The sequence below is a fragment of the Pogoniulus pusillus genome, chromosome 10, assembly GCF_015220805.1.
Source record: "Pogoniulus pusillus isolate bPogPus1 chromosome 10, bPogPus1.pri, whole genome shotgun sequence".
In the NCBI taxonomy this organism is placed as follows: Eukaryota; Metazoa; Chordata; class Aves; order Piciformes; family Lybiidae; genus Pogoniulus; species Pogoniulus pusillus.
The window spans coordinates 21,513,216-21,530,755 of record NC_087273.1 but is presented as its reverse complement, the minus strand read 5'-3'; the positions used below and the strand labels follow the sequence as shown (position 1 = coordinate 21,530,755).

The 17,540-nt window shown below is 41.3% G+C and overlaps 1 protein-coding gene across 1 annotated transcript in view; it reads left to right on the top strand.

Annotated features, from left to right (window-relative positions):
* TMEM245 (transmembrane protein 245) overlaps positions 1–11,724 on the top strand; it is a 186,228-nt gene extending 174,504 nt beyond the window's left edge. The window contains 4 exon segments of the mRNA XM_064150356.1: positions 5,762–5,862; positions 7,093–7,267; positions 10,191–10,385; positions 11,287–11,724. Of these exon segments, the coding sequence (XP_064006426.1) occupies positions 5,762–5,862; positions 7,093–7,267; positions 10,191–10,385; positions 11,287–11,332 (517 nt within the window). The 3' untranslated portion in view covers positions 11,333–11,724.
* The last annotated feature ends 5,816 nt before the right edge of the window (positions 11,725–17,540 follow it).

Here is a 17,540-nt window from a genome sequence, read left to right as displayed (position 1 = left end):
GCCCCCACAATGGAAGATTTACACACATGTTCAAGGCGAAGTAACTGAAGTGTGGCCTGTGCCTACAGGGGTGGGCCCAAAGGCATGGTCTGCCTTGGAGACAGGTAGCCTGAGGCCAGGAGGTGTGTCTTGGTATTATAATGAGCAAAGTTCACTTAAGTTCATGGTTTCCTTACCAATGCTAGGGACATCAGTCTCTTATGACAGCAATTCCATTCTTTGTTCCGCGATGAACTCAGACAATAAAAACGTCCATCATATGTGGCAGATAACAGACTGCAGGTACCAGGCTAGTTCTCTTCCAAGGGAGGCCTGCACCTATACCACATTCTATTGTGCAGGACCAGCAACTTAATCAGTAATTTTTATGGGGAAGGCCACTGCAGACTCATGCTGAGATGGTAGCATGACTTTCAGTCAAAGTCCTTGAATGTAAGGGGGTCCCAGTTCCTGATGAGGGGTCCCAATTCCTGATGACAATGATGAGACAGATAATGTTCTTCAGACCACTCCTTAAATAAGTTAAGGCAAGAGTGTTTATATTAATAAATTATAATGTTATTAATATCTGCCTTATTAAATAATTTCATATAATTCACATCAGAGTGGATGACTAACTCACTGAAGAAAACTAAAGGGAAAAATTGGGAAAAAAAAAAGATCAGGGAACCCAAGAAGTACAAACACATAAGCTGGACATCAGTACTTAGCAGCTTAGTATAAACTAAAGTTAAGATCATAGCAACATGCAGTGAATATGATTTAATATAGAATTGGAGTTTTCACTAGGAGAAGTTTTGCCTTACTTGTCATGTTGGAGTGGTAAGCAAGTAAGACTGTTAAGCTGATCTGGCCACTGTGTTTTCCTGCAGTTGCAGTAAGGCTTTTTACATCTATCTGCAAAGACTTGTAAGGGAATTAAATAGTGATGATGTAACAGGAAACATTTCTGCATGTATAATCAGTTAAAAGATAAGAAATGCACAGTGCTACCATTAGTCCTAAACCCAGAATTATTAGGGCTATATTCATACATTATGAGCAGAGTAACGTATTACGTGAGGAGAACTCGCTACAGTAGTCTGGCAGTACACTTTTTGGACAGACAGCTTGCATTAAAGCTGTAGGAGGAGAAAAAGGATTTGCAATACCCCTGACTTATTAAAAGTGGAGTTGGTAATAGTTTCAGTAATATTAAAGCCAATCCAGCTCAGACAATAATCTCCAAAGTCCAGAAATGTTGATTTTATCTTTCCCCATATCATGTAAAAGATAAGGAATAAAGCTTTGCAACAATCCAGTGTTGGATGCAAAAGAGGAATGGTGGCCAGACCACTGCCCAAATTATCTAAAATAGCATAATCTTTAACTTCTAGACTTAATTAGCAATCAATCAAGACTAATTAGCCTCACACTGAATGCCAAAATGTGACGGTGTTGGAATTACTCACCCCCACACACAAACTCACCAGACTAGACTCAGTCAGCTGGAAGTTAGGAAAGCTATATTTACAGCTTAGCACAATTTACAAGCATATAAAAGTTAAAAGTAATACAGGAACACAAAGTCCATGCCAGAACAGTCAAACTGCCCAGGAGGCTCCCAACCAACCTCCTCCCCCCTTCCCCCTCTCTCCCTTCTTTCCCTCCTCAGAAATAACCAGATCAATCCCCATATATCTCACGTGTTAAATCTGTAGAGATCTGAGGTGAGATGTCAAAAAGATGACAAGAAGAAAAAGGTTAGATCAGGCAGATGCAACCACACAGACTGTCAGAGAGAACAACTGAGAACTGTGTGAAAAGTGAGTGCCTTACCTATATTTTGACTAGCTGCTTTCTCTCAGCAGAAGAATGAATGATACAGGTCACTGTTATTTTCTTTCTTCTCACTGCTAAGGATTTAATTTCTTTCAGTAAAATATTAAAATTACCCTGTTGCGGAGAGCAGGAATACGTGGCCGAGTCGGGAATTTATCAAAAATAGTTATTTTTTATTTTCCCAAAAACCCGCCCCCACAACTATATATATACAAAGATTAATTTAGTTTGATAAGCAGATTCAGTTGCATGAGAATTAATCTACACAGATACCATCAATAATCTGACTATATTGGAAGTCAGAAGTTGGAAAAGGCGTCAGCTATTAATTAATAGCGGTTTCTTACTAAATTAAGCTAAGCCAAAGAACTCACTCAGGCTGACTCGTGCGGTCTGTGTTCCTCCTCCAGCGGCTGCAGGAGTCGTTAAGGGTCGTTAAGGGTCGTTAGGCACACAAAGGTGTCGACAGAAAAGCGAATCCTTGGTCTCTCTGCAGTCCAGGCACAGGGGAGTGTGTGAGCTCAGGCAGACACATACGTCCAGGCACGGGCAAAATCCAAAGCGGGAACCCCAAAGGCGGGAAGACCCCCAATATTTATAACCTTCGCTAGACAAAGGGCAGAGTTACCACACCTTAGGCGCGAAAGCGCACGGCCAATCCCAGCCTGGCTCCCGCGCGGGAACTCACGGGGCAGTCGCCCCCTTCATGGGGCAGTCCTCCCCACCCTTCACGGCTGCAGGGCAGGCGAGGGGTGGGGGGAAACCAGGCGGCTTTTCCCCTTTCCCCCCGAAGTCCGGGCAGGAGAGGAATTTAGGGGTACAGGACTCCAGGACATACCCTCAAACCAGCACATTAGGGAAATGCTAATCATTGCAAAAGTTGCCAAAGACAAATACTGGTTTTCTCTACCTTAGTCTTATGCCTAGACAGTGGTCAGGATCAATGTGTCTTCATTTAGTATAGTAACCACTAGATCTTTCTTCTGAACTTACTATATACTTATTTTGTATCAGGAAACTGCAGTTCTCAGCACTTGAGCTCTAATTTCCTCCAGTACTCTAGGAACAGAGATAATTCTTAGTTTCTCTGACAGAAGTGGCAAACATCAGTCTTCAGAGACTTTAGAGTTCTTGTGGGTCACACATCACAAAGTAGGATCTCCTGTGCTGTTTTCTGACTTAGTGTGCTAGTTTGAGCCTAGCTAGAATATTTTGGTGAGAAGAACTAGATTACAGGCTGTGAAAGGAAAACAAGGCTGATGTCTACCTTGCTCATAGGCTTGCTGAGATGTATAAGAACAAGAATCAAAACATAAATAAGGCAGTTCTCCTGCTGGGGAGCTCCGAGCTGCATCTCTTTCTAGCCTCTCTGCCATTTTTCTGATTAATCCACTTTGCTTCCTGATCCCCTGGCTGAACCTCCGTTCTTCCTTGGAACTGGGGTAAGGTTGAGAGGGGTAGGGGCAAGGTGAAGGGGTGGTTGAGAGCTCCTCCTGGGGACTCAGGTTTCTGGGAGGGCTGTTACGTTTCTGTATTACCTTTTACCTTGTATATTTCTGACTGTAACTGTTTATACTGTAAATATATGGTTGTATATTGTGCTAAGCTGTAAATATAAGCTTCATTCAAATTTCCAGAGCTGGCTGCGTCCAGTCTGGGTGATTTACAAAGTGGGAGAGGGGGGAACACCCAAACCATCACATTAAGATAGACAAAGAAAGATGGAGGGAAGAATGGAACTAAATAAGGCCTCTTTATAGCTTCTTTCTTTTAAATCTGTTCAGGTGAAGCTGATACTTCAGATACCTGTCTCAAGGCAGAGACCTGCTTGCCTCCTGTACATTGAAATGCAGTTTGGAGGCATGCTTACAGAAGTTAAGGCCCTGTTAATTTTGCTACAGTACAGAAAGCACCTTTATGGGAAAAATAAGCAGATACCTCAAAAAATAAAGTATTTTCTACAGTTGAGCTGTTTTTGTGCCACAGTTCCTTTTTGATTGATAAGAAAAATATTTACTCAAGGATTTAATTACAACACGTTGAAATCTGGGTTCTCATTGATTCTGTTGAATATTCTGTTGAATATTCTGTTGATTATTCTGTTGAATATACCTTCTAACAAATTGTTCTGGACATGCTGAGCTTTTTCTCTTATGTTTTATTTTGGAAAGGCAAAATTGCATTAAAAAAGGTTGAAAACTTTGTGTTATCAATGAAGAGTTTCAAAATAGTGGGATACCTCTTATAGCGCAAAGGGATTTCTGTGGGACAGGTCTAACATTGAAGAGACCAATAAGGTGAATGAACTGGGCTTGATAAAAGCATGAAGCTTTAGTGGGAACAAATGTATCTTTAGCACAACTGGAAGTAATGGATTTGGGTTTTTTTGGCTGCAGCCTTGTAATCCTTGCAGTACAGTTAGCAGCACTTCTTGCTGGAGGCTTTAATCTCCAGAAAACCTGTTGTAATTTAAATTCTTAGAATTCAACCACAGATAACTTGTACATATAGATTAAAATAGTATTTAGCTCTCTGTTTTTGTTGATAGATTGATTTTCCATTCCTTTTTATATTTATACTTGATGGTCAACAGAATCAGTTTCAAGTAATAAACAGATTCTTGTTACAGATCCAAGTGGTTTCAAGAAGATTTCTCAAATACGGGTGAGAATCTGTCATCATATAATGGTGTATAACAATTTTAGACTATATTTTTTGTGACTGTAGTCCTAAGGCCACAGACTTTCAGTTCAGTTTAGGATGTTGCACATGTGCAAGTGTGCTAGTGCTGTGAAAATTATACAGAACTTAGCTGCCTGTTTGCTGTCTCTTTTTTTATTGTGAAAATGGTCACATGTAAGTTCAGCAGATTTGAATTTGATTACCAGACTTTCTATGTGGTTTTTATGTGGAATATACAACCTAAAAGCTAGGAATATAAAGATACTGAGGCTAAAATAGAGTAATGAAAATGAGGTGCTCTATTTTGCCCAGAAAGCCAAGTAAGTTATATAGGAAAGTAAGAGTTTAATCAGCCCATGTCACTCCACAAATCAGTGGGTTTAATATGATGAGAATGAGCAAGCATGAAAATGTTGAAGTACTGGAATGTGTCCAGAGAAGGGCACCAAGGCTGGTGAGGGGACTGAAGCACAGCCCTGTGAGGAAAGGGAGAGGGAGCTGGGGGTGTGCAGCCTGGAAAAGGGGAGGCTAAGGGCAGACCTCATAGCTATCTGCAGCTACCTGAAGGGAGGCTGTAGCCAGATGGGGATTGGTCTCTTGTCCCAGGCAACCAGCAAAAGAACAAGGGGACACAGTCTCAAATTGTACCGGGGAAGGTATAAGCTGGATGTTAGGAGGAAGTTCTTCACAGAGAGAGTGATTGGCGTTGGAATGGGCTGCCCAGGGAGGTGGTGGAGTCCCCATCCCTGGAGGTGTTTTAAAGGAGGCTCATGAGGCACTTGATCCCATGGTTCAGCCAATTGGAAGGTGTTAGTTGATAGGTTGGACTCAATGATCTCAAAGGTCTTTTCCAGCCTGGTTAATTCTGTGATTCTGTAAGAAGATAAAGAAATGTATTTGACAAGTAGAAGTAGAAAAGAGCAAAAAGAAAATAGTTTGTATGCAGAAGAGTACTGCTTCTCATAGATAAACGGTTGTTTTTGATAGAGGATGTGGTCTGATGCTTGAGCAGTTTCTTTCAAGGAGTTTATCTCTGGAATCCATTGTACAGTAAAGAACAGTTTGGGGGTTTTGTGTCTGAATGGCAGATGTGATGGATGCTTACTGTCTTCATAGGGAGCAAATAAAAAGTTCAGTCTCACATTTTGAATTCTTTCTGGTACTAATGGCCATGTAGTTTTTCAAAGTGGTTTGTGTGTATCTTTTTAGTTCCCAGAATTCTATTGCAAATTTAACAAAGTTCCTTTTACTGTTTTAGAGGTGTGTTTGATGCTTCTCTCAAAATGGCTGGGTTCTATGGACTCTACACTTGGCTGACTCACACTATATTTGGGATTAACATAGTCTTCATACCATCTGGTAAGAATTGGAACAATTATAATCTATCAAGAGATAGTTTTACATGCTTACTGTACAAGATCAGTAGGATTAAATGTTGCTTATAATGTTAGACTACCTCTGAGCCTTGCTTTTTTTCTGTTTTCACAACACATCCTCTGCCATCTATTTTACTTCTGTCTGTTTCCTTTGCTGGATGTATTTCTTTCTCCCTTCTATTCAGTCCAAGTCTTTCCAGGTTTTTTACTTCATTTTGCCTCCATTGGCTTTTGTTTCTTCCATAGTTGACACATGCTGATTTTTTCAAGATGCCTAGGTGCAGGAAGACATGTTGTCATGAAAGTGCATGATGGAGCCATGCTTCTTATTGTCAGTACTGTAGCCTGACTGCATTGGCATCCTCTGGTTTCTAATTATTCTTTAACCTTACATTTGGAAATGGTTGAACAGTTTTCACGGAAAATTTTCCTCCCCTGTACTCTTTCATCTCTTATTCCCCTACAAATACTAGGTACAGGGAACAAAAGGGGAAGTTATCAAGCAGCAGAACCCACTATAATAGGAAATTACTATACTATAATGTGTTTAAAGGCATTAGTTGCCATTAAACCTACTTAGAAGGTAATTGTTCTTTGTCTTTCAGCTGCATGTAAATTCTTAAGTTTTTGCTTTCTGGTTAGTCAGAAGGAAAAACAAAGGAAAAAACCCACCTGTTTTTTATATTATGTTTATTCCTATTACTTTAAATTAGAATGACAGCAGTACTGAATCACTACAGATTGCAGTACATATTTGTATAATCAAAAGGGTGTGTGCCTATGTGAACACAGAAATACTGATTTCTCTAAGTGCTATCTACACTGTTATGGAGATCTGGTGAGTTACAATGAGGCTTCCGTTTGTATGGTTTCTTGTACACAGTGGCTAATTTTTAATTAGTGAATGTTTGAAATATACCTGTTGGTATAACTTTGCATTCCTCTGAATTCATGTCCTTTTTGGAAATAACTCCTTATAACTGACAGTTGGTGAAGCTTTTCTGTACAAGGAATAGTGTAACTTTCTTCTTTTGCTAAAGCACAGTGACAGAGGCAAGTGGGACTGCAGGGAGCTGGACGAGATGGTCTTCAGAGGTCACATCCAAGCCATTTTATGATACTGGTGTGACAGAAATGTCAGAATTTAACTGTAAATATATTTGTGATATGTATTTATCTGTTCTTTTCTCACCTCTACTTCTGTGTGCTCTAGCATTAGCAGCAATCCTTGGAGCAGTGCCATTTCTGGGGACATATTGGGCAGTCATCCCTGCAGTCCTAGATTTGTGGCTTGTGCAAGGGCAGGGATGCAAAGCCATTTTGCTCTTGATTTTTCACCTCTTGCCAACCTATTTTGTAGATACAGCAATTTATTCTGATATATCAGGGTAAGTACATTGAAGATATTTTTTAGAGTTACTATTGTAAAAATGCTTAATGATCTTTGATGCCTTTAATTAAATTTACTTTTCGTAAGCATGCAGAACAGTATCTTCAAGCATAGGAACAGTTGTAGCAACATTAAGAAGTCTTACTGTTCTAAGCACCTCTACTTTCACAGGCCTTTTTTGTAAACTTTATTGTTTCAGAGTTTTTGACCTTGTTCTCAAAGTAAGCAAAATCAACTGTTTTAGTTGGTAAACTAATTCTAAGAATACTTTTGCTATTTATCTAATAATTTATCAAAGATGTGTATCATTTTCCTTTACATCACCAAATGTCAGATGATACAGCAGCACAACCATGAAATACATGAGCTAGTTAGGAATCAAAATAAAGATTTTTTTTTCCAAAATATATTGTGATAATTTTGATTTTTTTTTTCCAGCCCTGTCGATTACAGTGTGATCTTTAAACATGTTGAGAGAGATGAAACTGCAAAACTGAGACAGTGAGAGCAGTTTCCCTGTTGTGGGAGGTATACAAACCCTTGTATCAAGGTGTTTGTCTGCCTCTAATGAGTTGAAATGCCTCCTGGTTTTATCTTTGAAAAAACTCCAAACTATGGAGACAAAGTTAATGTTTTCAGTTGTATCTGGACCGCAACTGACATTTTCTGCTGTTGAAATACCTAGAGAATATCTTTATGCAATTCAGTCTAGTAGATAAAGCACTACTGTTCAGCAGAGCTGATAAAGATATGAACTGTCATGTTTCAGATGTGCAAGGCATGTTTACAACAAGGTACAATTTAAAGTTTTACTCCTCTAGTTTCTAGTTCAGTATTGATGATTAGAAATAACCCTAGTAAACAGTTTGAGTGGAAGACTTCTTGGTCCAGACTTAGTTATATGCTGGTACTAGTCCTATATTTGTGCTGATTTTTAGTATTCATATGAAATAAGGACGTGAAGTATTTCAGTTCCCTGTTGTAAGAAATTAAGACTTTTGTTTAGCAAATACAGTTGCATTGTACAGAAAAAAAATAATGATCATAAACACAATATTAGTAATGATTTCATAAACTGTGGCACTAGTTATTTTGCATTAATTAAAACTAGTAAGTGAAGTATAATCAAATAATGATTTTTTTTCTAACAATAAACCACAGGTAAGTATAATCCTAATACCTGTTTATCTAGACAACAATTCTTTTGCTTTTTTTTTTTGACTGTAGAGAATGCAGACTCTGTTTACTGTCCAGAAAATGACAAGTATAGATTTTCTGCTAGTAGAACAAAATTGTATTCTTCCCATTAAATGGAACAGTAAACATCATACTGTCTTTCTGACACTGACTGAAATAGCTGTAATTAGGTTATGCAGTGTTTTCCAAATGCATTAAATTTACACTGCGGTACTATTTCATCAGATGATCTGATATTTAATTTAGCAAACTGGCCAGAAGAACACTTAAACCAAGAGAAATGCTGTTAAAAAAAAAAATTGAAGTTTTTAAAGGTTTAGAAATGCACTGTGTATCTGCTGTTGGAGAAACAAAACTTTAAGGTCAAAATCTGCCTCTTCAGAAAAACAATCTCTCCATACCAGTATATCAAATTTGATGTGGATAAGGCATGACTGAGATGTGCATGGTGGTTATGTTTCACTGTCTCATTCATCATAGAGGAGCCATGAAGGCATAGACTGCCAGTGTGGGAGTTGGTGAAAGTCGGATGGTAGTAGAAACCTGTCAGAAACTACTGCATTTCTGAACTGACTGGCTGGCATTTCCACTTCATTACACTCAGAATATAGAGCAATTTTCCTGAAAATTGTGTGCTAGGTTTCAACTAGCTTTTCTGACATAACAGTGTATTCTCATCATTATTTTAGTTAGATTAAGGATGTTTGTGTACATGCTGTTGACAGGATTTGCATTGTGCATTTGAAGTGCAGCACAGAGAAGAAAACTGAGTGACTTGCTGCCTTAATATAGCTCTTGTCAAAACTTCCATTGGCCCCAACTTGACAGTAAATACTAATGTTCATAAAAGCCTGGTTTTGTTTTTATCTGAAGAACATTAAAAGCTAATGATAACAAACAATCTGAGAGGCTGCTCTATAAGAAAATGAGAAGGCATTGCTATTTGTTTAAAGAATGCATGCTTACTATTCTTCAAAAGATGCAATTCAAGTTGCTATCATCATGTACACTAATATTTTTGCTCATGGGTGCTTGTAGTATATACATGTCGCTAGTCATCTTAAAATTCATTGGTTCTTGACCATAAAGCGTGAACAGTCTTTGGAAGTGTTTTTGCTATTAACTCCTTCAGACATTCTTCAGCAGGTGTCTATAAATAGCCACTCCATTGTGGATCATAGAATCAACCAGGTTGGAAGAGACCTCAAAGATCATCCAGTCCAGCCTATCCCCCAGCCCTATCCAGTCAACTAGACCATGGCACTAAGTGCCTCATCCAGTCTTTTCTTGAACACCTCCAGGGTCGGTGACTCCACCACCTCCCTGGGCAGCCCATTCCAATGAGAAATCACTCTCTCTGTCAATAACTTCCTCCTAACACCCAGCCTAGACCTCCCCTGGCAAAACTTGAGACTGTGTCCTATTCTTCTGCTGCTGGTTGCCTGAGATATTACTAGTGTTATGTCATACAGTACATTGTTTGATCTCTTGCACAATCGTGGAGCAGAGTACAGCCTAAAATATTTGTGCAGTCATTCAAACAGCAGTTTATGGTATATATATATATATCTATATATATCTATATATATATATATAGATATATGGATTTCTATAGCTAGCTATGTCATTTCCTAAGCTTAACAAAACTTTAGGATTAAGGACATCTTATAATTGGTAAAATTGTTGATTGTTGTTCTTAATTTAATTTTATTCTGCTTATGCAGAGGTGGTCATCCTTACCTGACAGGTCTTGCAGTAGCTGGTGGAGCCTATTACCTGGGACTGGAAGGAGCCATCATAGGACCTATTTTACTTTGTGTACTGGTGGTTGCTTCCAACATATATAGTGCCATGTTGGTGAGTCCAACAAATTCAGTGCCCACACCATCACAAGCATCATGGCCATTGCAGATTTACCAGTAAGTTAGAAATGTCTTACATGTATACATTGTATTTTCACATGGATAAGTGTATATAGATACAGAGAATATATGTATGAGTTTTATGTGTTAATATCCATACATATCTCTATTTGTATCAAAGTATTTGGAGATGATTCAGCTATCCTGTATTCTAAAAATAAAAATTACTGTGCAGTAAAATACTCACTGGAATTTGTAAGCTTCTTTTACAAGGCCCTTTTAGAAAATTCACTGATATCTGTGTATCCTGTAATTTGTAAATTACCATTGTGCTAATAGATGTTTGAATGGTTTCTGTGTAAAACTAGGTGGTTTCTGTGTAAAACTATTATTCATGGTTATCTAACAGTCAGTGTTCATTGTTCTTACTAAGAGGACTGCCTGGAAAATATTTGTGTATTTGTGTTACTGTACAATGCATCTAAATGTGAGTGCACATATTTGAATTTAAAAAAACAACGTAACATTCATATGCCACCATTCCTTTAAGAGTGTGATACTGATTAATCTCTTTATTGAAGTTACTGTATATACATATATATCTTATATGTACTTAATCAAAGATGGAAGTCATAATCTGAAATTATTGATCACAGCAACCGTTTTAATGTCCCTACTGTCTTGTTCAACTGCATAGTTTACCTCGTAATGCTTTGTTCACAATAATTATGTCACCATCTTTCATGTGAGTAACTTGGAAAGAAAACCACTGATTGAACATGTCTAGTCTCTGACTTGTAGAAGTTCCAAGACTTTCCATATACACCACAGAGAGAGCTTCCCACAGGACACACAAGAATCTGCATCTGTGATTTTCCTGTTTTGTTTGTTGGAAGCTAGATATTGTAATCACTCGACAGATTTGAGTCTTACATTTTTTTATTGCACTTACCCTCAGGTCACCAAAAGAGAATCCTGAGGACATCAGAATGACTGCAGAGTGATGAAGGTGCTGTACTGCACCTATTCAGCATGAGGGAATTGCTGTTTTCTGAGGTCACAAGAGCCATGGCCAGCTTTACTTCAGGGCAGTGCACAGGAAAGCATTCCTTCTCAAACATCTGCAGGCCTTACCTTACTGTGCTCTTGGCTTCTTCAAGAGAGAATATCTACTTCCCAAGGCTTTCCATCATAAGACGTAGTTCAGCTACCTTGTTGAAGATCTTGAAGATCTGTCTTCATAAGAAGAATAATTTAGAGAACAAGTATATGCACTGGAGTAATTATCTCAGCTGCTGATATTACTAACTTGGCTTTTGTTTATTGGGTTATTTGTGTGGGTAATTGTAAAAAAAATGTAAACCACCAATTATTAAATAAAAGTAGAATATACTTATTTACTGTCTTCAGAGTATTTCTCTAGAGGCTTTGACCGTCATCTGTAACTCATAATAACACTTAAATATTATCCTCTTATATGCACTTTAAAGTTGTTGGAGACTGGTATTTCTGATATCTTCCTGGAATTAATAGATGTGCAAATTGTTAAATGTGAGGTTTCCTCACACTGAAATAGGAGGATTTGTTTAAATAGTTTAAATCTTGCCCGCATATGCAGTGACATGGTATTTTGCTGTTTACCCACCATTGCATTGGAGTCATCATGTGAACTAAATCTAATCGAAGTGCTTAACTGTTTTTAGGCAGAGGTAATGAATGACTGTCATGTCTACTTCTAGTAATAATAAGTTGAAAGGAGATTATTTAGTGTTGTTTTTCAAATGCTGTTAACAAGTTCAGTTAACTTTTCAAATATATTTATTTCCAAAGAGGAATGGGTGTGAGTATGGATTTTAGTTCAATTTAGTGTTTTGGTTTGGTTTTGTTGTGTTGGTTTTTTAACACCTGTAAGACACTGGCCAGTTATCTTATTGAGATATAGCTTACATATTTAAGATAAATTTTAACAATAAAAAAAATTCTTAAATTCCTGAAATGGTATCTTGCCTAGGTCATAGCATAAAACTCTTCTAGTGCTTTTCTTCCCATATGTAATTTTGCTTAAATTCTAGTGACATTTAAGGCCTTTTGTCTTGATTATTGGAATATTTTGACACAATGGATCTTTACAAATGGATCCTTTTGAAAAATATAAAGTGGATTTTTAGTAGAAATTTCATACTTCGAGCATCTTTTTCACAAATACAGTGAGGCCGTGAATACAAAGTAGCAAATGTACATGCTTAATCAAAGAATTGTCTTTCAGTTTCCAGTAGCTTCTCTTGCATTTATTTCAGAGTTTGATTGATAATGAATTATACAATATACAGCCATTCCTTGCATTTATTGTTGGAAGTAATGCTTGAAACAAAAATTTATTCTTATCTAAGGATATCTAAGATTGGTGTACAAACAGCTCTTGGTAATGTATATGTTTGTTTTACTCAAGTTGTAGAAGTGCTGATACATTTGGAAGGTTCTTAATTTCATATATTGCATGTATTTGTACATTTTTTTCTACAAGTACATTTCAATAGAACATGATTGGAAAGTACTCTGATACTTAACAAGCAAGAAAATCTTGCAGTAAACAGGCTGCCTGTTAACACACAAGTAGTCTACTCTTCAAACCCTTAAAATTACCTGCTGCAGTTTCACAGATAAAATTTTATTGGTAAATGGGAGGTGGTGATGTGGGAAAGGGATAGGGAATATAGAATGCAGAAATGTAGGTAAACCAATAACTCTATAAGTGGTTATATAAAGCATCATCAATCAGATAAACACAAAGAAGGTGGTTTAGGCATGAGAGGGTCCTGGTCCTGAAACACTCCCATGGAGAAGAAGAATACTGTATTCAAAGATGAGAACATTTAAGACTCTGACCAAGAATGGATGAAAGGTAGAGAAGTCAGACTGAGGAAGATGTCAGGCCTTCAACAAAAAGATCTCAAAAGATGACTACCAGGTGGCAGTGAGCTTGTGTGAAGAGGCAAGACATTATGGAAATAAGTTCCAGAAACTGATTGTAGTAACTCCACCTATTCCTAGAACTAATTGTACTAACCCTGCCCCTATAATGAATATGTGTGATTTTGTAGTGTAAGTACTGTACCTGAACAAGGTATAGGTGTGTGGGGTTTTTGAGGAATGATCCTGCCCCATCACCCAGCGCTGATCAAAACATGCCTTACCATTTTGGCTGCAGAGCCAATCGAGAGAGCACTGCGGGCACTGCTGCTGAGCTCTGACTTTCTGCTCTGTTCTGCTGCTCCGCGGTTCCAGGGGACCTTCAGGTAGGCAGTGGGAACGTCAGTGCTGTTGTCTCATGGGATTGAGTGGGGCTGTGACGCGGTCTCGTGATGTCAGCCGTGGGAAGTTTAAATCCTCGCCGAGTGCCGTGTGCACCGCCGTTTTGGCTGCAGAGCCGATTGAGGGAGCACTGCGGGCACTGCTGCTGAGCTCTGACTTTCTGCTCTGTTCTGCTGCTCCGCGGTTCCAGGGGACCTTCAGGTAGGCAGGGGGGACAGCAGGGCTGTTGTCTCACAGGATTGAGCGGGGCTGTGATGTGGGCTCGTGATGTCAGCTGTGGGAAGTTTAAATCCCCCACCAGGTGCTGCGCACACCGCCATTTTGATTGCAGAGCCAGCTTGCCCGTAGCTGGGATTTTTTTTTCTTTTTTTCCTTCCCTCTTCCTGTTTCTGACTGTCAATACCACTGTGCACCATGCCTGTCACTCGCACAATGAAGGGCAGAAAAAGCATTTGCACGCAGACAGACTCGACCCACCAGCACACAGGAGTCCAGGCTACTGGCTGCAAGGAGTGCTGGAGCCTCTCACTTGCTGAAGAAGGAGAAGGGGAGAGCAATTGCACCAGGTGTGAGCAGGTGAACTTTCTCCTGACCTTGGTGGCAGAATTGAAAGATGAAATGGCTGAGCTGAAGGACGAAGTATCCAGGCTCAGGTCAATAAGAGAGAATGAAAGGGAGCTGGATCTGTGGGAACAGGCACTGCAGATCACCCCTGCTAAGGGAACTGCCACTGGAAACAAGGAGGGATGGGTACAGATCCCTGTCAGGGGCAGTAAGGGAAATCCACCCTGGCCCTCTCCTCCTCTTCCACTGCCCTTGCACACAAGTATGAGGCCCTGCATGCAGAGGGCAGGGAAGATGAGATGGCTGAGGAGCATCCAAGTGGGATGATGCCTAGGGTGGAGCAGTCCCCACCAACTGTGGTGGCTAGCTCCACAAAAACCAAGAAAAAGAGAAGGGTCATAGTTGTTGGGGACTCAGTCTTGAGGGGGACGGAGGGACCCATTTGTTGTCCCAACCCATCTCACAGGGAGGTCAGCTCCCTTCCTGGTGCCCGGGTTAGGGACATCGCCAGGAGACTCCCTATCCTAATCCAGCCCTCTGATTATTACCCTTTGCTGGTAATACAGGCTGGCAGGGATGAGATTGATAAGAAGGGCACCAGGGCAATTAAAAAGGAATTTAAGGCCCTGGGAAAATTGATAGATGGGGCGGGAGAACAGGTAGTGTTCTGCTCAGTTCCTTCTGTGCCAAGGGAGTTCACAGAGAGGAACAACAGAACCCATGCCATCAACAAATGGCTCTAGGGATGGTGCAAGCGGCGACAGTTTGGGTTCTTTGACCATGGGGAAACTTTTACTGGTCCAGACCTGCTTGATCCTGATGGGGTGCAGTTGTCTAAGAGGGGCAGGAGAGTCCTGGCACTGGAGTTGGCAGGGCTCATTAGGTGGGCTTTAAACTAGATATGAAGGGGGTGAGTGAGGCAATTACTCTCTCTGAGAAGGAGAGGGTGGGAAGGAAACTAGGGACAATTGAGGAATCGAGAACCCAGCTGAAGTGCATCTACACCAATGCACGCAGCTTGGGTAACAAGCAGGAGGAACTGGAAGTCCTGGTCCACCAGGGTGACTGTGATATAGTTGCCATTTCAGAAACTTGGTGGGATGACAGGCACGATTGGAGTGCTATACTGGGGGGATACAGCCTCTTCGGGAGAGATAGGCAAGGGAGAAGAGAAGGAGGGGTGGCTCTGTATATTAGGGAGTCACTCCTTGCCACTGAGCTTCAGGTGAGGGACGAAGGGATTGAAAGCTTGTGGGTTAAAATCAGAGGGAGGACTAACAAATCTGACATCCTGGTTGGAGTCTGTTATAGACCACCCAACCAGGATGAGGAAACAGTTGAGATATTTTACAAACAATTGGGGGCTGTCCCAACATCATCAGATCTTGTCCTTGTGGGTGACTTTAACCTGCCAGATATCTGCTGGGAACTTAATTCAGCAGAGAGGAGGCAGTCCAGGAGATTTCTAGAGTGCATGGAGGACAGCTTCATGACCCAGCTGTTAAGCGAGCCTACTAGGGGTCAAGCTCAGCTTGACCTGCTGTTCTCCAACAGAGAAGGGCTGGTGGGAGATGTGACAGTGGGAGGCTGCCTGGGGTGTAGTGATCATGAGATAGTGGAGTTTTCAATATGCAGGGAGATAGGGAGGAACTATAACAAAACCCACACCTTGGACTTTCGGAGGGCAAACTTCAATTTGCTCAAGAAACTTATTTGCAAAGTCCCCTGGGCAGCAGTCCTTGAGAACAAAGGGGTCCAGGATGGTTTGACCTACTTTAAACAGGAGCTCTTGAAGGCACGGGAGCTGGCAGTTCCCATGTGCCGAAAGACGATCCGGCGGGGAAGGCGACCAGCCTGGATGAGCAAACAGCTCCTGAAGGAATTGGGGGAAAAAAAGAGGGTGTATCACCTTTGGAAGGAGGGGAAGGCTTCTCCTGACATGTTTAAGGATGTAGCCAGATTATGTAGGAGAAAAATTAGAGAGGCTAAGGCCCAGTTAGAACTTAGGCTGGCGACTTCTGTGAAGGACAATAAAAAGCACTTTTATAACTTTATAAATTCTAAAAAGAAGGGCAAGAAGAGCCTCCACTCCTTATTGGACCAGGAGGGCAACACCATAACTGGTGATGAGGAAAAGGCTGAGGTCCTGAATACCTTCTCCGCCTCAATTTTCAACAGTAAGGAGGGAGGAGGAGACAAGTGGCCTCTTGAACTGGAGGATGGGGTCGGGGAGCAGTGTGTTGCCCTGGAAATTCATGAGGAATTAGTTCAGGACCTGCTGAGCCACCTGGACACCCACAAGTCCATGGGACCAGATGGGATCCATCCCAGGGTGCTGAGAGAGCTGGCAGCTGAGCTGGCCAAGCCGCTCTCCATCATTTTCCAGCAGTCCTGGCTCACCGGAGAGGTCCCAGGAGACGGGAAACTGGCCAACGTGATCCCCATCCACAAGAAGGGTCGGATGGAGGAACCTGGGAACTACAGACCTGTCAGCCTGACCTCAGTGCCAGGGAAACTGATGGAGCAGGTTATCATGAGGGCAATAACTGTGCACCTGAGGGATGGCAAAGGGCTCAGGTCCAGCCAACATGGATTTAGGAAGGGCAGATCCTGCCTCTCCAACCTGATCTCCTTCTATGATCAGGTGACCCGCTTGGTGGATGTGGGGAGGCCTGTGGATGTGGTCTATCTGGACTTCAGCAAGGCCTTTGACACTGTCCCCCACAGCAAACTGCTGGCTAAGCTATCAGCCCGCGGCTTAGATGGCAACATTCTGTACTGGGTTAGGAACTGGCTAGAGGGCTGAGCCCAGAGAGTGGTGGTGAATGGTGTCACATCCAGTTGGCGGCTAGTCACTAGCGGTATCCCTCAGGGATCAGTGCTGGGCCCCATCCTCTGTAACATCTTCATAGATGATCTGGATGAGGGCATTGAGTCAGTCATCAGCAAGTTTGCAGATGACACCAAGCTGGGGGCAGATGTGGCTGCGTTGGAGGGCAGAAGGGCTCTGCAGCGGAACTTTGACCACCTGGACAGATGGGCAGAGTCCAATGGGATGGTGTTCAATAGCTCCAAGTGCCGGGTGCTGCACTTTGGCCACAACAACCCCATGCAGAGCTACAGGCTGGGGTCAGAGTGGCTGGAGAGCAGTTAAACAGAAAGGGATCTGGGGGTGCTGACTGATACCCACCTGAATATGAGCCAGCAGTGTGCCCAGGTGGCCAAGAGAGCCAATGGCATCCTGGCCTCCATCAAGAATGGTGTGGTCAGCAGGAGCAGGGAGGTCATTCTGCCCCTGTACTCTGCACTGGTTAGACCACACCTTGAGTACTGTGT